The sequence below is a fragment of the Argopecten irradians genome, chromosome 2 (genome assembly GCF_041381155.1).
Source record: "Argopecten irradians isolate NY chromosome 2, Ai_NY, whole genome shotgun sequence".
In the NCBI taxonomy this organism is placed as follows: Eukaryota; Metazoa; Mollusca; class Bivalvia; order Pectinida; family Pectinidae; genus Argopecten; species Argopecten irradians.
The window spans coordinates 69,148,199-69,171,392 of NC_091135.1; the positions used below are offsets into that span (position 1 = coordinate 69,148,199).

The 23,194-nt window shown below is 32.1% G+C and overlaps 1 protein-coding gene across 1 annotated transcript in view; it reads right to left on the bottom strand.

Annotated features, from left to right (window-relative positions):
- Window positions 1–3,906: 3,906 nt before the first annotated feature.
- LOC138316814 (valacyclovir hydrolase-like) overlaps window positions 3,907–23,194 on the bottom strand; it is a 33,015-nt gene continuing 13,727 nt past the window's right edge. The window contains exons 5-7 of the mRNA XM_069258471.1: window positions 19,109–19,262; window positions 18,683–18,814; window positions 3,907–6,246 (exon numbers count right to left, since the gene is read on the bottom strand). Of these exons, the coding sequence (XP_069114572.1) occupies window positions 6,137–6,246; window positions 18,683–18,814; window positions 19,109–19,262 (396 nt within the window). The 3' untranslated portion in view covers window positions 3,907–6,136. The remainder of the gene's footprint in view (window positions 6,247–18,682; window positions 18,815–19,108; window positions 19,263–23,194) is intronic.

Here is a 23,194-nt window from a genome sequence, read left to right on the forward strand (position 1 = left end):
ATATATGAGGTCACCAATTAATGAAATAATCAAGGTTATCAATTGATGTTTATGTGTGTATGTGTAGCCATTGTAATACATTTATTAGTATATATGTTGTAACTATGCTATACGCCATATATTCCATTCTCTTTATTATATGCTGAAATTTATTTTCAATATTGTATGAAGAAAATAATTGGTGTTTAGTCACAGAATATCGGAAAATCCCAGTCCCGTTTTACTTAGAAATCAGAATAATTTATTCCTCTTATTTTGATAGTACATGAAAATTGAAAAAAAATACGTAAAAAAGTCAAATTTCTTTAGAAATTCCCTTTTCTTATTTAAAGAGTATTTTAATCTATGCCAGTAAAGCGTGATATTTTCATATATTTTTCATATTGCTAGGATTCTATTCAGTTTTAAAACGACCGATTGGTGAGAAGAAAACAGCAAATGTTACGTCTATATATCTGTAGAGAGAGCTTCATTATTTGTTACTAGGGTCAAGTCGTGACATGGAGATACAATTTAGACAAAGACATATTTATCGTAAACAACCTTGCTGTACTGGAAGAAAGATTCACGTGTATTAATTGGCAATTATTTCTTTTAAATATTTCATATTGAATATTTTTAATATATATATATTAATATACATATATATCGATCCTGGGTTGATTAACTTATGAGCTTTGCATTAATACCAATCTGATGTAGGTACCGATCAGGTGATACATGTACATGTAGTGTCAAAATTATTGTTACACTGCCATTTGCTTAAAAAAAAAGTCATACAACGTAGGGAAAAGGGAAGGGTTTGATTTGAGGAGCCGATAAAAGGGCCTAAATAAAATGTGTTATTGATTTTTGATCAATAAGAATTTAGATATAGATCAATCTTAATTTTACTGTATAGTTAACGGAAGTTTAATTTAAGAATTACATATGCAGAAAAAAAAGGAAAAATGCTAAAAAAAACTATAAGCAAATCGTTTGTTTTTTTTATTGAAATATTGACATACTTTGTATACGATATATAGGATATGAAAAGAAATACCAAAAATATAGATACGTCATCTTTATATATATATATATATATATTATTCATTTATTATTATAATTTATTCAATTGTGTATTTAAGTATTGTACATTGTTATAGTTCTCTTAGTATTATCTGGCATAAAGTTTTTTTAAAACCTTAGTTTGAGGTTTAAATTTAAAGATGCTCCATCGCCGACAGAGCATACACGATACTCATCATTGAACAATATGTTATAAAATAATGTATTTTGCTTTCAGTGCATGCGCAATCAGTACTATATTCCGTTTTAATATTTTTATCTTTAAATAAAATTAGAAGCTTAAGCTTTTCAATGGTTGTAATGATGTAAAGTAAGTAACATCTGTAACTGAAGAAAATACTTAATCATCTGCTCCTGTATTTGATAGTGAAAAATAATCGTTTGTCAGCGATGGACCATCTTTAATCTTTGTCAGTATTTGCCAACATTGATGTCACAAATTTATTAATACAACTTTATCATTGAAATTCATTATTTGTATTCAGCTTTGAACAAGAAATTATAAGTCTCACTTTGAAAAAATAGATAGGTATATGGTGTAGTTTTAAACAAGTATATGTTAAGTTTTAAATAGATATATGTTGTATATATTTAGTTTTAATAAGTTTCTATATAATGTTGTACATTGAGTACATTGAATTTTAATTAAATAGTATGTGTTTGACATCCTAGAAGGCAGCAATTCCTTTTAAATCAACTAAATGAAATATTATTTTTCTATTTATTCAATCAGATTGAATTCACAATCACATATAATTACAATCCAAAACGATATATTGTTAAGGTTAATTTGATAATGATTCTAATTCTAAAAACGGTGTTAAAGGTGAAGAAAAAAAGTCAAAAAATCTTAAATATAGATGTAAATATGAATGCGTAAAGCATGACTTTTTCCATACGTAAAAGTCTGAAATTTGATATATTATGTAAAGTTTAAAATTATTTTAAAAGAAAAATATGGTAATAACATAAAAAGTCTCTTGATAGCATCAATTAAAGATCATATGTATATACTCACCGTTCACTAAATAGCTGATGTGGAGTTCGTCAAGGCGGCTTTATCTAACAATGCTATTATCTTTGATGTTTCTGTGGCTGGTAGTTGCAAAGCGTGTAACGGTGAGTTCCGTGAGAGGTGTGCCCGTGGGTGGGAATGACCCTCCCTTATCCCCTAGACGAGTCCATTTATAGGGGGATAAGCCTTATATTTTTGTCCCACATCGCTCTTTTATTTCTCGTTTACGGTATAGCTTACTTTTTATTTTAAATCTTTTGCATTCAACAGATAATCTATGAACGATCAAAATAGTTTTTATTGTTTTAAGTGATAAATTTTAACTAAAATTGAAATAAGTTGTTAGCTGTTTTACATTAATAAATTGGACTGTTCCATCTGCAGTAAACCGTGACTAGAGACGATGTCACACAGGTGGGTGAATTTCCAGGTAGACGATTGTCACGGGTGGGTGATTCCGGTGACCGAAAACAATAGGATAATCACTGGGGTGTGATTGACTGTTATTGACTTTGATTACAGAACAATAGCACTTCACGCCCGTGAGTCTGGGGCCACGGGATTTTAGGACGACAGGGACGGGAGGAAATGACGTTTAATAAATGTCAACCTTGCTGTTTTTTCTACGTTTTAAAAAAGAAATGTATGCTTATTAAAAATAAAGCACAAAATCGGATTAAATAAAAGTTTGAATTTTGGACTGAAGAAGGCCCTATAGTGGCTGATTATGTATTCCATAGAAATGATTTTTTTTTTATTAACTTTGAATTTATTTTGGCTTTTTATTTCGGATTATCAACATACTAGCTTTATACCGTTTTTGCCTCATTATGACGTTTGAATTGAATATTAAGGTTATGTTATCTATGTTGCTGCATTAACAAGTTATTAGCAGTATTTGATAGTGAATTTATAAGTTTAATTTTGATTCAAATCATTCTCCTACAAAATTCGTGAATTGATGTTATTTGATATCCCACAGTCAAAGTCAGTTTTGTGTTTTGTACATTGCAGCGAAGCACAAGTTAAAGTACTATATTAATTATGTACAATTATGTAAAAGTGTTTCCTGAAAATACACCTCAGTACGTTAAAAAGAAATTAGCACTAATCACATGTCTCCAACTGAATTATACCAGAAACCGTACATAAATATGTTTCTGCTTATACTGTGTACTTATAGGCATACAGTTTTTGCTCTAAATCTCGAATAAAAAAATCTCCATTATGTTTTTTAACCCAAGTGAAATACAATTTTCAACGACAACAATATTTACATAGTTTTGTTTGAAGAAAAAAAGATATGAATAAATTAAAAATAAAGAAAAGTGAGGAAGAGATCGACAACTAGATGTATATTAACGAGTCGGTTTATAAAAGCCACTTAGGAAAGAAACCTGCATACAATTTATACATCGAATAACACGGGAACTGAATGTTTACAGACAACAATTTCCGGAATAGTTGTATCACAACTTATGTTAAAAAAACAACAACAACAACAAAAAAAAAAAAAAAAAGAAGAAACGGGTTTATTTATCAAGAAATGATCTTAGTAAATTAAATTATACACAGACATATCTGTCAAAAAAGAAATCCCTAAAAACTTTGGTATGGCTGTGATATTACACTTTAATGTAAGAGGAGAAACAAGTTCAAATAACAGATCCCTGGGTGACCCCTATTACGTCTTCTTTTATTACTTAATTCAACAATCAACTCCTTACTAATTATAAATATCATTGCTGCAACTGATTCAAGATAGCTAATTTAATTTTCATACACATATTTTAAACACTGAAATTTAAAACAACAAAGTCATGTATTTGATCATTCTTTTATTAAGCATGTACACCCAAATCTAATAATTTCCATCAGTATGTATTGAAGTACTATATAACATACCTGTATATGGTTACTCTGACAACCAAATCCGAATGTGTCAATCACATGTCTACATAATTATATCTCATATGTGGATGTATATGATACGAGATCAGGCACCTTAGTTAGATTTAAAACAGAAAATGACAACCGTTTAAATTCAAAATATGTTCATGTAAATAGAAAAGATAAAAAAAAGAAAAAAGAGAAAAAACACCATTAATAAAAACAACCTTTTATTTGAAAGTCAAGGACATATATATATATATATGATATATAGTAACCGTGCGTTCCATTTGCAGACTCGTACCAGTTGTATCGATACGAATCTGTTGTATCTCAAATGGAACGCACCGTACCAGCTTTTCAGAAGCGTACCACTAAGATCCAAGATGGCGGACCCGAGATTTTTCATTTGTGATCGGAATGTTTTCTTTGTTGAAAAGAAGACAGATGTTATTTATATCCGATAAAACTACATGGATTATTTACTTCAATGTATTCCGAAACTATTTATGTTTTACTTTTATATCCATTTTATTGTTAACACCGAAAATACCTGGCTTTTACCAGAAACATATATGTTTCTGCTTTTACATTCAAAGCGTATCTTTCATATGGGTGCCGCATCATGGGAAAATCCAAACGCTTTCCATTTGGTGGTGCCGTATCACTTTTGGAACGCACGGAGGGTCTTGTTATATAGTGATTTTATCCTGAAATAGCCATTCATAAAATCGAAAGATTTCAGAATGAATTAAGTGTAGATAAGGCAATGTTTATCAGCAATATCAACAGTTGTATGTATTGTACTATAAAATAATACACGGAGGTGTATTGGGGATGTGGATGTGGCGCAGTGGTAGAAGGCGCAAGTATGTTTGGCTAGGCGATTTGGTGCCGTAGATCGTGAGTGCGAGGCCAGGATAGGGCACGAGTCAATAAATTGTCATGTTGTGTTTCTTTGATATTTAATACACTGTTGTATGTACATTGTATAAGATGTTATCTGTTTCTATGAAGCATCTTGTATAATATACCCTTAATACCTCATCCTCGATACTCCAGGGGTTCTGATCACTTACAATCTCTACACCCCTAGACTATCTCATCAAAAGAGTCCTATAACGTTACACTGTGGTTGACTTTGTGGCTTTGAAGTTTAGCGTCGCTCTCTATGTTCTCTTCAAAGGAAATTTTTGCTGGCCTGTGATTAGTTCAGATTTTTCCCTGTGAACTGCCTTCAGTTTTACTATGAGATAGTCCTGGGGTGTAGAGATCGTAAGTGGTCGAAACCCCTGGAGTATCTAGGATGCCAATACTGGTAAATAAAATTATGCTCTGTAAAGAAAAACTCAAAATGAGAAACCAAGAATATCTTGACAGTAAAAAGTTATTTAATTTGCAATATCATGGTGCATATTAAATCTAATTTTCTGCATTTAAGATTTTTGGTGTACCATCGGAGAGGAAAATAATGCAATATGATCTATACCAATAACTTTGATTATATGTCTACAAAATATAAAAAAATAATAGTAAAATAAACTAACATCAAGAACACATACACACACCCTCATCCTCTCTCACACACCGCCACACACACACATCCTCACACAAATAATAATTATGGAAAAATATAATGGCACCTATTATATAGTGTATTGTATAAACATTTTCCGCCTTGTTATTCAGTTTACAATGTTTATTCTCTATCAAACTTACTTCAGAAGTTTCGATCTATATCTTAGTATTTCTTGTCTCATTTATTTGAATTTTTGAGAACTATAACAATTCTCTGTTTATATGTATATAATTAAAATCTTCATCAAATGAAAAAAAGATATAATATCGACAAAACATTGTAAACATCATTACATAAAAATAGAAAATAAATTTTACATTTTATTACCTTTTTTTCTATTTCAGAAAAAAATTCCAGAATTTTTATAGATTTAGCTATAAACATTCTTATTTTGGTGAAATCGATTTGGAGCAAGAATTAGCACAATTAATGATGAATTTGGGATTCAGTTATCAATGACATACCGGAAATACAATCAATGGCGAGATCAGCTGTTATTGGTACGAAATGCCCTAAAATTAGATTATAAAATATGTATGTTTACAGCATTTATTTACAATAAAATGAACCAGTTAGCATTTAAACTATTTCTTCAAGAATCCTTCAACAATGGTGTTAAATTCTTTTGAGTATCGTATATGCAGGTTGTGTTTTCCCTCTGGCATCACCAACAGCCTGGAAAACAAAAAGAGGTCTGATTTACATTTTACTCATAATGCATGGTGAACATAAAATATTACACAAACAAGAAAAATCTGTTGTAAATCAGGAATGAATTGTTATAACTGAGCAATGGATTAAGGGTCCGCGGTGACCAAGTGGTTCAGTTGTGTATTTACTTACGGCTACTATATATATAGCTAGCTGTCCACTTCTGGGTTTTGAATTTTAAATCAGCCTTACACAATTAGCATACCCTTAATTTAAGGACCCATACACAGCTAGCTTTCCTTTAACTTATAATGACAGCTAGGTTTCCTTTAACTTATAATGACAGCTAGTTTCCTTTAACTATAATGACAGCTAGCTTTCCTTTAACTTATAATGACAGCTAGCTTTCCTTTAACTTTAATGACAGCTAGCTTTCCTTTAACTTATAATGACAGCTAGGTTTCCTTTAAGCTTTCCTTTAACTTATAATGACAGCTAGGTTTCCTTTAACTTATAATGACAGCTAGCTTTCCTTTAACTTAATGACAGCTAGCTTTCCTTTAACTTATAATGACAGCTAGACTTTCCTTTAACTTATAATGACAGCTAGCTTTCCTTTAACTTAATGACAGCTAGCTTTCCTTTAACTTATAATGACAGCTAGCTTTCCTTTAACTTATAATGACAGCTAGCTTTCCTTTAACTTTAATGACAGCTAGCTTTCCTTTAACTTATAATGACAGCTAGCTTTCCTTTAACTTATAATGACAGCTAGCTTTCCTTTAACTTATAATGACAGCTAGCTTTCCTTTAACTTATAATGACAGCTAGCTTTCCTTTAACTTATAATGACAGCTAGCTTTCCTTTAACTTATAATGACAGCTAGGTTTCCTTTAACTTATAATGACAGCTAGCTTTCCTTTAACTTATAATGACAGCTAGCTTTCCTTTAACTTATAATGACAGCTAGCTTTCCTTTAACTTATAATGACAGCTAGCTTTCCTTTAACTTATAATGACAGCTATCTTTCCTTTAACTTATAATGACAGCTATCTTTCCTTTAACTTATAATGACAGCTAGGTTTCCTTTAACTTAATGACAGCTAGCTTTCCTTTAACTTATAATGACAGCTAGCTTTCCTTTAACTTATAATGACAGCTAGCTTTCCTTTAACTTATAATGACAGCTAGGTTTCCTTTAACTTATAATGACAGCTAGCTTTCCTTTAACTTATAATGACAGCTAGGTTTCCTTTAACTTATAATGACAGCTAGCTTTCCTTTAACTTATAATGACAGCTAGCTTTCCTTTAACTTAATGACAGCTAGGTTTCCTTTAACTTAATGACTAATGACAGCTAGCTTTCCTTTAACTTAATGACAGCTAGCTTTCCTTTAACTTATAATGACAGCTAGCTTTCCTTTAACTTATAATGACAGCTAGCTTTCCTTTAACTTATAATGACAGCTAGCTTTCCTTTAACTTATAATGACAGCTAGTTTCCTTTAACTTAATGACAGCTAGCTTTCCTTTAACTTATAATGACAGCTAGGCTTTCCTTTAACTTATAATGACAGCTAGGTTTCCTTTAACTTATAATGACAGCTAGCTTTCCTTTAACTTATAATGACAGCTAGCTTTCCTTTAACTTATAATGACAGCTAGCTTTCCTTTAACTTAATGACAGCTAGCTTTCCTTTAACTTATAATGACAGCTAGCTTTCCTTTAACTTATAATGACAGCTAGCTTTCCTTTAACTTATAATGACAGCTAGCTTTCCTTTAACTTATAATGACAGCTATAAGAAAGCTAGGTTTCCTTTAACTTATAATGACAGCTAGCTTTCCTTTAACTTATAATGACAGCTAGCTTTCCTTTAACTTATAATGACAGCTAGCTTTCCTTTAACTTATAATGACAGCTAGCTTTCCTTTAACTTATAATGACAGCTAGGTTTCCTTTAACTTATAATGACAGCTAGCTTTCCTTTAACTTATAATGACAGCTAGCTTTCCTTTAACTTATAATGACAGCTAGCTTTCCTTTAACTTATAATGACAGCTAGCTTTCCTTTAACTTATAATGACAGCTAGCTTTCCTTTAACTTTAATGACAGCTAGTTTCCTTTAACTTATAATGACAGCTAGTTTCCTTTAACTTATAATGACAGCTTTCCTTTAACTTATAATGACAGCTAGGTTTCCTTTAAGCTAGTTTCCTTTAACTTATAATGACAGCTAGCTTTCCTTTAACTTATAATGACAGCTAGCTTTCCTTTAACTTATAATGACAGCTAGGTTTCCTTTAACTTATAATGACAGCTAGCTTTCCTTTAACTTATAATGACAGCTAGGTTTCCTTTAACTTATAATGACAGCTAGCTTTCCTTTAACTTAATAACATGACAGCTAGCTTTCCTTTAACTTATAATGACAGCTAGGTTTCCTTTAACTTATAATGACAGCTAGCTTTCCTTTAACTTAATGACAGCTAGCTTTCCTTTAACTTATAATGACAGCTAGCTTTCCTTTAACTTATAATGACAGCTAGCTTTCCTTTAACTTATAATGACAGCTAGCTTTCCTTTAACTTATAATGACAGCTAGCTTTCCTTTAACTTATAATGACAGCTAGCTTTCCTTTAACTTATAATGACAGCTAGCTTTCCTTTAACTTATAATGACAGCTAGCTTTCCTTTAACTTATAATGACAGCTAGCTTTCCTTTAACTTATAATGACAGCTAGCTTTCCTTTAACTTATAATGACAGCTAGGTTTCCTTTAACTTTAATGACAGCTAGGTTTCCTTTAACTTATAATGACAGCTAGCTTTCCTTTAACTTATAATGACAGCTAGCTTTCCTTTAACTTATAATGACAGCTAGCTTTCCTTTAACTTATAAATGACAGCTAGCTTTCCTTTAACTTATAATGACAGCTAGCTTTCCTTTAACTTATAATGACAGCTAGCTTTCCTTTAACTTATAATGACAGCTATCTTTCCTTTAACTTATAATGACAGCTAGCTTTCCTTTAACTTAATGACAGCTAGGTTTCCTTTAACTTATAATGACAGCTAGCTTTCCTTTAACTTAATGACAGCTAGCTTTCCTTTAACTTAATGACAGCTAGCTTTCCTTTAACTTATAATGACAGCTAGGTTTCCTTTAACTTATAATGACAGCTAGCTTTCCTTTAACTTATAATGACAGCTAGCTTTCCTTTAACTTATAATGACAGCTAGCTTTCCTTTAACTTATAATGACAGCTAGCTTTCCTTTAACTTATAATGACAGCTAGCTTTCCTTTAACTTATAATGACAGCTAGTCTTTCCTTAATGAACTTTATAATGACAGCTAGCTTTCCTTTAACTTATAATGACAGCTAGCTTTCCTTTAACTTATAATGACATCTAGCTTTTCTTTAACTTATAATGACAGCTAGCTTTCCTTTAACTTATAATGACAGCTACCTTTCCTTTAACTTATAATGACAGCTAGCTTTCCTTTAACTTATAATGACAGCTAGCTTTCCTTTAACTTATAATGACAGCTAGGTTTCCTTTAACTTATAATGACAGCTAGCTTTCCTTTAACTTATAATGACAGCTAGCTTTCCTTTAACTTATAATGACAGCTAGGTTTCCTTTAACTTATAATGACAGCTAGCTTTCCTTTAACTTATAATGACAGCTAGCTTTCCTTTAACTTATAATGACAGCTAGGTTTCCTTTAACTTAATAATGACAGCTAGGTTTCCTTTAACTTATAATGACAGCTAGTTTTCCTTTAACTTATAATGACAGCTAGCTTTCCTTTAACTTATAATGACAGCTAGTTTCCTTTAACTTATAATGACAGCTAGTTTCCTTTAACTTATAATGACAGCTAGCTTTCCTTTAACTTATAATGACAGCTATCTTTCCTTTAACTTATAATGACAGCTAGGTTTCCTTTAACTTAATGACAGCTAGGTTTCCTTTAACTTATAATGACAGCTAGCTTTCCTTTAACTTATAATGACAGCTAGCTTTCCTTTAACTTATAATGACAGCTAGCTTTCCTTTAACTTATAATGACAGCTAGCTTTCCTTTAACTTATAATGACAGCTAGGTTTCCTTTAACTTATAATGACAGCTAGGTTTCCTTTAACTTATAATGACAGCTAGCTTTCCTTTAACTTATAATGACAGCTAGCTTTCCTTTAACTTATAATGACAGCTAGCTTTCCTTTAACTTATAATGACAGCTAGCTTTCCTTTAACTTTAATGACTTTCCGGAGCAAAATTTCCTTTAACTTGACAGCTAATTAACAGCTAGCTTTCCTTTAACTTAATGACAGCTAGCTTTCCTTTAACTTATAATGACAGCTAGCTTTCCTTTAACTTATAATGACAGCTAGGTTTCCTTTAACTTATAATGACAGCTAGCTTTCCTTTAACTTATAATGACAGCTAGGTTTCCTTTAACTTAATGACAGCTAGCTTTCCTTTAACTTATAATGACAGCTAGCTTTCCTTTAACTTTCCTTTAACTTATAATGACAGCTAGCTTTCCTTTAACTTAATGACAGCTAGGTTTCCTTTAACTTATAATGACAGCTAGGTTTCCTTTAACTTATAATGACAGCTAGGTTTCCTTTAACTTATAATGACAGCTAGCTTTCCTTTAACTTAATGACAGCTAGCTTTCCTTTAACTTAATGACAGCTAGCTTTCCTTTAACTTATAATGACAGCTAGCTTTCCTTTAACTTATAATGACAGCTAGCTTTCCTTTAACTTATAATGACAGCTAGCTTTCCTTTAACTTATAATGACAGCTAGCTTTCCTTTAACTTATAATGACAGCTAGCTTTCCTTTAACTTATAATGACAGCTAGGTTTCCTTTAACTTATAATGACAGCTAGCTTTCCTTTAACTTATAATGACAGCTAGCTTTCCTTTAACTTATAATGACAGCTAGGTTTCCTTTAACTTATAATGACAGCTAGCTTTCCTTTAACTTTAATGACAGCTAGCTTTCCTTTAACTTATAATGACAGCTAGGTTTCCTTTAACTTATAATGACAGCTAGCTTTCCTTTAACTTATAATGACAGCTAGCTTTCCTTTAACTTATAATGACAGCTAGCTTTCCTTTAACTTAATGACAGCTAGCTTTCCTTTAACTTATAATGACAGCTAGCTTTCCTTTAACTTATAATGACAGCTAGCTTTCCTTTAACTTATAATGACAGCTAGCTTTCCTTTAACTTATAATGACAGCTAGCTTTCCTTTAACTTATAATGACAGCTAGCTTTCCTTTAACTTATAATGACAGCTAGCTTTCCTTTAACTTATAATGACAGCTAGCTTTCCTTTAACTTATAATGACAGCTAGCTTTCCTTTAACTTATAATGACAGCTAGCTTTCCTTTAACTTATAATGACAGCTAGCTTTCCTTTAACTTATAATGACAGCTAGCTTTCCTTTAACTTAATGACAGCTAGTTTCCTTTAACTTATAATGACAGCTAGCTTTCCTTTAACTTATAATGACAGCTAGCTTTCCTTTAACTTATAATGACAGCTAGGTTTCCTTTAACTTATAATGACAGCTAGTTTCTTTAACTTTGACCTTTAACTTATAATGACAGCTAGTTTCCTTTAACTTATAATGACAGCTAGGTTTCCTTTAACTTATAATGACAGCTAGGCTTTCCTTTAACTTATAATGACAGCTAGCTTTCCTTTAACTTATAATGACAGCTAGCTTTCCTTTAACTTATAATGACAGCTAGGTTTCCTTTAACTTATAATGACAGCTAGCTTTCCTTTAACTTATAATGACAGCTAGCTTTCCTTTAACTTATAATGACAGCTAGGTTTCCTTTAACTTATAATGACAGCTAGCTTTCCTTTAACTTATAATGACAGCTAGCTTTCCTTTAACTTATAATGACAGCTAGCTTTCCTTTAACTTATAATGACAGCTAGCTTTCCTTTAACTATAATGACAGCTATTTCTTTCCTTTAAACTTTAATGACAGCTAGCTTTCCTTTAACTTATAATGACAGCTAGCTTTCCTTTAACTTATAATGACAGCTAGCTTTCCTTTAACTTATAATGACAGCTAGCTTTCCTTTAACTTATAATGACAGCTAGCTTTCCTTTAACTTATAATGACAGCTAGCTTTCCTTTAACTTATAATGACAGCTAGCTTTCCTTTAACTTATAATGACAGCTAGCTTTCCTTTAACTTAATGACAGCTAGCTTTCCTTTAACTTATAATGACAGCTAGCTTTCCTTTAACTTAATGACAGCTAGCTTTCCTTTAACTTAATGACAGCTAGCTTTCCTTTAACTTATAATGACAGCTAGCTTTCCTTTAACTTATAATGACAGCTAGCTTTCCTTTAACTTATAATGACAGCTAGTTTCCTTTAACTTATAATGACAGCTAGTTTCCTTTAACTATAATGACAGCTAGGTTTCCTTTAACTTATAATGACAGCTAGCTTTCCTTTAACTTATAATGACAGCTAGCTTTCCTTTAACTTATAATGACAGCTAGCTTTCCTTTAACTTATAATGACAGCTAGCTTTCCTTTAACTTATAATGACAGCTAGGTTTCCTTTAACTTATAATGACAGCTAGCTTTCCTTTAACTTATAATGACAGCTAGCTTTCCTTTAACTTATAATGACAGCTAGCTTTCCTTTAACTTAATGACAGCTAGCTTTCCTTTAACTTATAATGACAGCTAGCTTTCCTTTAACTTATAATGACAGCTAGCTTTCCTTTAACTTATAATGACAGCTAGCTTTCCTTTAACTTATAATGACAGCTAGCTTTCCTTTAACTTATAATGACAGCTAGCTTTAACTTATAATTTCCTTTAACTTATAATGACAGCTAGCTTTCCTTTAACTTATAATGACAGCTAGCTTTCCTTTAACTTATAATGACAGCTAGCTTTCCTTTAACTTATAATGACAGCTAGGCTTTCCTTTAACTATAATGACAGCTAGCTTTCCTTTAACTTATAATGACAGCTAGCTTTCCTTTAACTTATAATGACAGCTAGCTTTCCTTTAACTTATAATGACAGCTAGCTTTCCTTTAACTTATAATGACAGCTAGCTTTCCTTTAACTTATAATGACAGCTAGCTTATAATGACAGCTAGCTTTCCTTTAACTTATAATGACAGCTAGCTTTCCTTTAACTTATAATGACAGCTAGCTTTCCTTTAACTTAATGACAGCTAGCTTTCCTTTAACTTATAATGACAGCTAGCTTTCCTTTAACTTATAATGACAGCTAGCTTTCCTTTAACTTATAATGACAGCTAGCTTTCCTTTAACTTATAATGACAGCTAGCTTTCCTTTAACTTATAATGACAGCTAGCTTTCCTTTAACTTATAATGACAGCTAGGTTTCCTTTAACTTATAATGACAGCTAGGTTTCCTTTAACTTATAATGACAGCTAGCTTTCCTTTAACTTATAATGACAGCTAGCTTTCCTTTAACTTATAATGACAGCTAGCTTTCCTTTAACTTAATGACAGCTAGCTTTCCTTTAACTTATAATGACAGCTATCTTTCCTTTAACTTATAATGACAGCTAGCTTTCCTTTAACTTATAATGACAGCTAGGTTTCCTTTAACTTATAATGACAGCTAGCTTTCCTTTAACTTATAATGACAGCTAGCTTTCCTTTAACTTAATGACAGCTAGCTTTCCTTTAACTTATAATGACAGCTAGCTTTCCTTTAACTTATAATGACAGCTAGCTTTCCTTTAACTTATAATGACAGCTAGTTTCCTTTAACTTAATGACAGCTAGCTTTCCTTTAACTTTATAATGACAGCTAGCTTTCCTTTAACTTATAATGACAGCTAGCTTTCCTTTAACTTATAATGACAGCTAGCTTTCCTTTAACTTATAATGACAGCTAGCTTTCCTTTAACTTATAATGACAGCTAGCTTTCCTTTAACTTATAATGACAGCTAGCTTTCCTTTAACTTATAATGACAGCTAGCTTTCCTTTAACTTATAATGACAGCTAGCTTTCCTTTAACTTATAATGACAGCTAGCTTTCCTTTAAAGGCCCTTTAACTTAATGACAGCTAGGTTTCCTTTAACTTATAATGACAGCTAGGTTTACTTTAACTTATAATGACAGCTAGGTTTCCTTTAACTTATAATGACAGCTAGCTTTCCTTTAACTTATAATGACAGCTAGCTTTCCTTTAACTTATAATGACAGCTAGCTTTCCTTTAACTTTAATGACAGCTAGCTTAGCTTTCCTTTAACTTATAATGACAGCTAGCTTTCCTTTAACTTATAATGACAGCTAGCTTTCCTTTAACTTATAATGACAGCTAGCTTTCCTTTAACTTATAATGACAGCTAGCTTTCCTTTAACTTATAATGACAGCTAGCTTTCCTTTAACTTATAATGACAGCTAGTTTTCCTTTAACTTATAATGACAGCTAGGTTTCCTTTAACTTATAATGACAGCTAGCTTTCCTTTAACTTATAATGACAGCTAGCTTTCCTTTAACTTATAATGACAGCTAGCTTTCCTTTAACTTATAATGACAGCTAGCTTTCCTTTAACTTATAATGACAGCTAGCTTTCCTTTAACTTATAATGACAGCTAGCTTTCCTTTAACTTATAATGACAGCTAGCTTTCCTTTAACTTATAATGACAGCTAGCTTTCCTTTAACTTATAATGACAGCTAGCTTTCCTTTAACTTATAATGACAGCTAGCTTTCCTTTAACTTATAATGACAGCTAGCTTTCCTTTAACTTATAATGACAGCTAGCTTTCCTTTAACTTATAATGACAGCTAGCTTTCCTTTAACTTATAATGACAGCTAGCTTTCCTTTAACTTATAATGACAGCTAGCTTTCCTTTAACTTATAATGACAGCTAGGTTTCCTTTAACTACCTTTCCGGAACAAAATATAATGACAGCTAGGTTTCCTTTAACTTATAATGACAGCTAGGTTTCCTTTAACTTATAATGACAGCTAGCTTTCCTTTAACTTATAATGACAGCTAGCTTTCCTTTAACTTATAATGACAGCTAGCTTTCCTTTAACTTATAATGACAGCTAGCTTTCCTTTAACTTATAATGACAGCTAGTTTCCTTTAACTTATAATGACAGCTAGCTAGTTTCCTTTAACTTATAATGACAGCTAGGTTTCCTTTAACTTTAATGACAGCTAGCTTTCCTTTTTTCCTTTAACTTATAATGACAGCTAGCTTTCCTTTAACTTATAATGACAGCTAGCTTTCCTTTAACTTAATGACAGCTAGGTTTCCTTTAACTTATAATGACAGCTAGCTTTCCTTTAACTTATAATGACAGCTAGCTTTCCTTTAACTTAATGACAGCTAGCTTTCCTTTAACTTATAATGACAGCTAGCTTTCCTTTAACTTAATGACAGCTAGCTTTCCTTTAACTTATAATGACAGCTAGCTTTCCTTTAACTTTAATGACTTTATAATGACAGCTAGCTTTCCTTTAACTTATAATGACAGCTAGCTTTCCTTTAACTTATAATGACAGCTAGGTTTCCTTTAACTTAATGACAGCTAGCTTTCCTTTAACTTATAATGACAGCTAGCTTTCCTTTAACTTATAATGACAGCTAGGTTTCCTTTAACTTATAATGACAGCTAGCTTTCCTTTAACTTATAATGACAGCTAGCTTTCCTTTAACTTATAATGACAGCTAGCTTTCCTTTAACTTTAATGACAGCTAGGTTTCCTTTAACTTATAATGACAGCTAGCTTTCCTTTAACTTATAATGACAGCTAGCTTTCCTTTAACTTATAATGACAGCTAGCTTTCCTTTAACTTATAATGACAGCTAGCTTTCCTTTAACTTATAATGACAGCTAGCTTTCCTTTAACTTATAATGACAGCTAGCTTTCCTTTAACTTATAATGACAGCTAGCTTTCCTTTAACTTATAATGACAGCTAGCTTTCCTTTAACTTATAATGACAGCTAGCTTTCCTTTAACTTATAATGACAGCTAGCTTTCCTTTAACTTAATGACAGCTAGCTTTCCTTTAACTTATAATGACAGCTAGGTTTCCTTTAACTTATAATGACAGCTAGCTTTCCTTTAACTTATAATGACAGCTAGCTTTCCTTTAACTTATAATGACAGCTAGCTTTCCTTTAACTTATAATGACTTTCAATGTTTTGTGTGTTATCAATGTTTTGTGCGTTATCAATGTTTTGTGTGTTATCAATGTTTTGTGCATTATTAATGTTATGTGTGTTATCAATGTTATCAATGTTATGTGTGATATCAATTTTATGTGTGTTATCAATGTAATGTGTGTTATCAATGTTATGTGTGTTATCAATGTTTTGTGTGTTATCAATGTTACATGTGTTATCAATTTTATGTGTGTTATCAATGTTATGTGTGTTATCAATGTTTTGTGTGTTATCAATGTTATGTGTGTTATCAATGTTATGTGTGTTATCAATGTTATGTGTGTTATCAATGTTATGTGTGTTATCAATGTTATTTGTGTTATCAATGTTATGTGTGTTATCAATGTTTTGTGTGTTATCAATGTTATGTGTGTTATCAATGTTATGTGTGTTATCAATGTTTTGTGTGTTATCAATGTTATGTGTGTTATCAATGTTTATGTGTGTTATCAATGTTTGTGTTATCAATGTTATCAATGTTATGTCAATATCAATTTTGTGTTATCAATGTTATGTGTGTTATCAATGTTTTGTGTGTTATCAATGTTTTGTGTTATCAATGTTATGTGTGTTATCAATGTTATGTGTGTTATCAATGTTATGTGTGTTATCAATGCTTTGTGTTGTGTGTTATCAATGTTATGTGTGTTATCAATAATATGTGTGTTATCAATAATATGTGTGTTATCAATGTTATCAATGTTATGTGTGTTGTTTTGTGTGTTATCAATGTTTTGTGTGTAATCAATGTTATGTGTGTTATCAATGTTTTGTGTGTTATGTCAGTAATTTTTTCGTTTATGTTATGGCGTTATCAATGTTATGTGTGTTATCAATGTTATGTGCGTTATCAATGGGTGTTATCAATGTTTTGTGTGTTATCAATGTTATGTGCATTATCAATGTTATGTGCGTTATCAATGTTTTGTGTGTTATCAATGTTTTGTGTGTTATCAATGTTATGTGCATTATCAATGCTATGTGCGTTATCAATGTTATGTGTGTTATCAATGTTAATATGCGTTATCAATGTTATGGGTGTTATAAATGTTAAGGGTGTTATCAATGTTATGTGTGTTATCAATGTTTTGTGTGTTATCAACGTTTTGTGTGTTATCAATGTTATGTGCGTTATCAATGTTATGTGCGTTATCAATGTTATGTGTGTTATCAATGTTATGTGCGTTATCAATGTTATGTGCGTTATCAATGTTATTTGCGTTATCAATGTTATGTGTGTTATCAATGTTTTGTGTGTTATCAATGTTTTGTGTGTTATCAATGTTATGTGTGTTATCAATGTTATGTGTGTTATCAATGTTATGTGCGTTATCAATGTTATGTGCGTTATCAATGTTATGTGTGTGTTATCAATGTTATGTGTGTTATCAATGTTTATGTGCGTTATCAATGTTGTGTTATGTGTGTTATGTGGTTATCAATGTTATGTGGTTATCAATGTTATGTGGTTATCAATGTTATGTGCGTTATCAAGTTAAGTTGTGTATCATATTGTTATGTGTGTTATCAATGTTATGTGTGTTATCAATGTTATGTGCGTTATCAATGTTTTGTGTGTTATCAATGTTATGTGCGTTATCAATGTTTTGTGCGTTATCAATGTTATGTGCATTATGAATGTATTGTGCGTTATCAAGGTTAAGTGTGTTATCAATGTTTTGAGTGTTATCAATGTTATGTGTGTTATCAATGTTATGTGCATTATCAATGTTATGTGTGTTATGAATGTTATGTGTGTTATCAATGTTATGTGCGTTATCAATGTTATGTGTGTTATCAATGTTATGTGTGTTATCAATGTTATGTGTGTTATCAATGTTATGTGTGTTATCAATGTTATGTGTGTTATCAATGTTATGTGTGTTATCAATGTTATGTGTGTTATCAATGTTATGTGTGTTATCAATGTTATGTGTGTTATCAATGTTATGTGTGTTATCAATGTTATGTCCATTATCAATGTTATGTGTGTTATCAATGGTATGTGTGTTATCATTGTTATGTGTGTTATCAATGTTTTGTGTGTTACGTCAGTAATATTTTTTTGTTTATGTTATGGCGTTATCAATGTTTTGTATGTTATGTCACTGATTTTTCAGAGTTACTTCACTTTATTACTTTGTTTATGGTATAATTTGTCAGCTGGCAAGGGCCGATGTATAGTACATCATGCACAAACCTACATACATATCTTAATTACCTCTCCTGTCTGTGAAATAAGCTATGTAAGCATCCACCCATAAACTCCAGTGTTTCTGGAAATAATCTTTTCCATACAGCTTCATAAATGGTTCCCTCATCCGATCACTCCATGATGAAATATCTCTTATTTCTGGGAAATAACGTGTATTAATAATGAAGTTTGAATTCATGTAGTTTTCATCATTGGAGTTTACATTAAAGTATGGCTTTCACCCTATTAACCATTTAAGCCTTTACATTACATAAATCATGTTGTTTGTTCACCATGATGTATACTATACAAACTAAATGTTAAGCAATTTATCTCTAAATAAACTTTTTTTTATCCTATACCAATGTAAATTAAGTTCAATATAAAAGGTACAGAGATGAATGGGTGTGCTATATTGATAACAAACTATTTAATATCTCTACTGTATCTTACTTTGGAAAGCGTCCACATCCTGTTGGGTGACGTAAGCGTTGGCTCCCCACACCACTAGCTTACTGACCAATGACGGTTCTTTGCCTGCTAGGATCATCCCGGTGTTTCCTCCATCACTCCAACCCAGTAAGGAGATCCTCCTCAGACCCAGCGTCTTAAAATATGTTAACACGTAATTACAAGTGTGAAGAAGAATGAAGCATCAACACCAAAGATTCTGTACCTTGGTAGTTATTTATTAGTCTGCATGTTTTGGATGGTTAGGCCAACCGTCATCAGAACAAATTCAGAAACTGACATCACATTAATTGTTACCAATGATCTACACAATGGACAGAGCAAAACAAGCGGACTTAAAGTGAATAGAACAACATAGAATGAAAATGATAAAATACATAATGTATATGACAGTGGAAAAAGGTTTTTGCATTGATTGATCAGTCATTTAATATATTGTATCCAATTACAGCATTTGACCTCTGTACCTATGGATATAGTAGGTCAAGGCTATCCAAAGTCAAATACCAGCTGTACTGGGATCATAGAAAACACAACATTTGACCTCTGTACCTATGGATATAGTAGGTCAAGGCTATTCAAAGTCAAATACCAGCTGTACTGGGATCATAGAAAACACAACATTTGACCTCTGTACCTATGGATATAGTAGGTCAAGGCTATCTAAAGTCAAATACCAGCTGTACTGGGATCATAGAAAACACAACATTTGACCTCTGTACCTATGGATATAGTAGGTCAAGGCTATCCAAAGTCAAATACCAGCTGTACTGGGATCATAGAAAACACTACATTTGACCTCTGTACCTATGGATATAGTAGGTCAAGGCTATTCAAAGTCAAATACCAGCTGCACTGGGATCATAGAAAACACTACATTTGACCTCTGTACCCATGGATATAGTAGGTCAAGGTTATCCAACATCAAATATTAGCTGTACTGGGATCATAGCAAACACTACATTTGACCTCTGTAACATTCGATTGTAGGTCAAAGTCATTCGAGGTCAAAATATCAGCCGTTGCAGTGGTAATCTCATAAAAGGTTTGTGTTCCTTGGCTATCCCTATGATATCCCTTGTGAACCTGATCAATGTAAGTCAAGATCATTCATTAAAGAAAAACAGATCAAGATTGTTCAAGATCAAATGAGATGGTAACAAGACATTAATCCCAGTCCTAATACTGTGTAAGACAATTCATATCCTTGTTATGGGGAGGGACCCGGATGCATCACCTAAGTGATTTTGATTCATAATCCGAAACTTAAAAGATACTACTGTTATTTGTTATGTATGACACTAAATACATGTAGTTATGAGATAAGGGAGATAACTCCCTTAGCTTTATTATCAATACATCCTATAAAGGTCATATCATTGATTTAGGTTATAGAACTTTCTAGAATATTATCATGTATAAACAAATATGTTTGTAAACATGTTGATTATAAGTAGAGATCTAGAATGATCTATTTCCAGAAAGTTCTGTGTGTTTATTTGTTTACTGTTTTTAGTTAGATATTTCTAGAAGTAGAAGGTTCTCCAATATTCTTCTTGAATTAGGGTTTAGCTATATATACTCCAACTGTCCAAAGCTAATCAGAACTGTAATGAGACCTGTAATGAGACATATCAAGAATTGTGCAGTGCCATATAAGATTCTATTGGGAGAGCTATTGTGACTTTATCTGTGGATTATTACAACACTTTGTGTGGATTTATTCATATTGCCTGGAACTTTACAAATCATCTGTGGACATTCATTTTCCTTGTGGATTTGTGATTATTGTTAATTTGAAACCTGGGAGGATCAAGGATTATACCAGGACATTCGCATACAGATAAGTAACACTTTAAATCATCGTATTACTCTTGTACCACCACAAATTACTTTAGATATTGTAAACCATCTCTGTACAATATTGTATATATAATTAAATTGTGTTTTGAATTTAGCTGCTGGTTTCTCATTTCTGTTATTCGTTCATGTAACAGGAATTGGGGGCTCGTGTCCGAGATCGATATTTAATTTGTGAAATCTAACTTTGAAAAATTGATTAAGAATTTTCAAAATTTGTGTACAAACTTTGAGTTTACATTTGAAACCAACAGCTAGATAGACATGACTTCTATGCAGGTAGAACAGTTTGTTAAAGCGCCATCCCTGGAAGTTCTTTTGCAAGTTAGTAAGAAGGATTTACTGTTATTGGGTAAACATTTAGGCCTAACTATCAAAACTAATTTGAGGAAAGCTGAAATTAGGAATGTAATTATAAGATATTTTGTTGACAATGGCAAATTTGACTCTAGTGCATTAGATAGTACAGAGGAAACAGTCAGTTCAGAAATTCAAATTAGACAAATGGAACTTGAACATGAAATGAAAATGAAACAAATAGAGAAAGAAATGAGAGAAAGAGAAATAGAAAAGGAGTTAAGAGAAAAAGAAATTGAAAGAGAATTAAAAGAAAAAGAAATTGAAAGAGAATTAAAAGAAAAAGAGAGAGATCAGATGTTAGAGCTAGAGAAGCAGAAAATTCAAGCTGAAACAGAACTTAGAATTAAAGAATTAGAGCTAGCTTCTCAGGACAGTTCAAGTAATCCATCTTTTAGGGGTTTACAAGGAAACAGAGGTTTTGATGTTAGTAAAAACATAAGGTTAGTTCCTCCTTTTCAAGAGAAAGAAGTTGACAAGTATTTTTTGCATTTTGAGAAAATAGCTGATAGTATGAAATGGCCTGAAGATAAGCTTACAATGCTTCTTCAAAGTGTCTTGATTGGTAAAGCTAGAGACATTTATTCTTCTTTATCTGTAGATGAGATTTCAAATTACCAAGTAGTCAAGAAAGCTATTTTGAAAGGTTATGAGTTAGTTCCTGAGGCTTACCGCCAGAAATTTCGAAACTCGAGAAAGAGTGATGAACAAACTCATGTAGAATTTGCCAGAGAAAAAGAACAATTATTTAATAGGTGGTGTGATTCTAAAGAAATTGATGAGGATTTCGGTAAATTGAGGCAATTATTGTTGATAGAGGAGTTTAAACGTTGTGTCCACATCAACATAAAAACTCATTTAGATGAGAGAAAGGTTGAAACACTTAGTGAAGCAGCTACAATGGCTGATGATTACGCTCTCACCCACAAAAGCTCATTTGTTAAAAACAGTTCTCAAGACAAAAACAGTACCACAGGTACTAGTAAATTTGGTCAGCCTAGGAACCCAACCTTAAGTGGCCCTTCTAACGACAAACCTAATGTAGGTGATAAGACTAAGTCTGATTCTAAAACAGATCATAGGGCAGGTGTGGGGTCTCCTTCTGGTCCTGTTTGTAATTACTGCAAGAAAGTAGGGCATACTATGTCTGAATGTTATTCTCTCCAGCGTAAGGAGCAAAGGCGTAAACAGTCAGTTCCTTCTGTGTTAGCTATGTCAAAGCCTAGTCAGAAACTTAGTAATATTGTGGAAGATTCTAAAGTGTCTGTTGAGATTAAGAGCTCAGAGTCTGATAGTGTCTTGGAGAAGTACCCTCCCTTCATTTCTGAAGGTTTTGTTTCACTTACTAGTGATATCACCAACTTGAAACCTGTGAAGATTTTGAGAGATACTGGGGCTTCTCATTCTTTAATATCAGATGGCGTAGTGCCTTTGTCTGAGGAGACCTCATGTGGTAGTAGTGTTTTGCTTCAAGGTGTAGAGTTAGGTTTTGTTAATGTGCCTCTCCATTGTGTTTATTTAAAGTCAGACTTAGTAACTGGGCCTGTCACCATTGGTGTTAGACCGGAACTTCCCATAGAGGGCGTATCGCTCATTTTAGGCAATGACTTGGCTGGAGAGAAAGTTAGGGTAGATCCCTTAGTGTCCAGTATTCCTGATAAAACAGGTGATGCTGAGACTATTCAACAGGAATTTCCTGGTATTTTCCCTTCTTGTGCTGTAACTCGTTCAATGAGTAAGAAGGTTTCTGATGTTGCAGTAGTTGAGGATCATAATAGTCCAGGGTTAGGTGACACTTTCTTGGCTCATGATATAGAGGATATCGGGGGCAAGTGTGATCTTTTGAGCAAT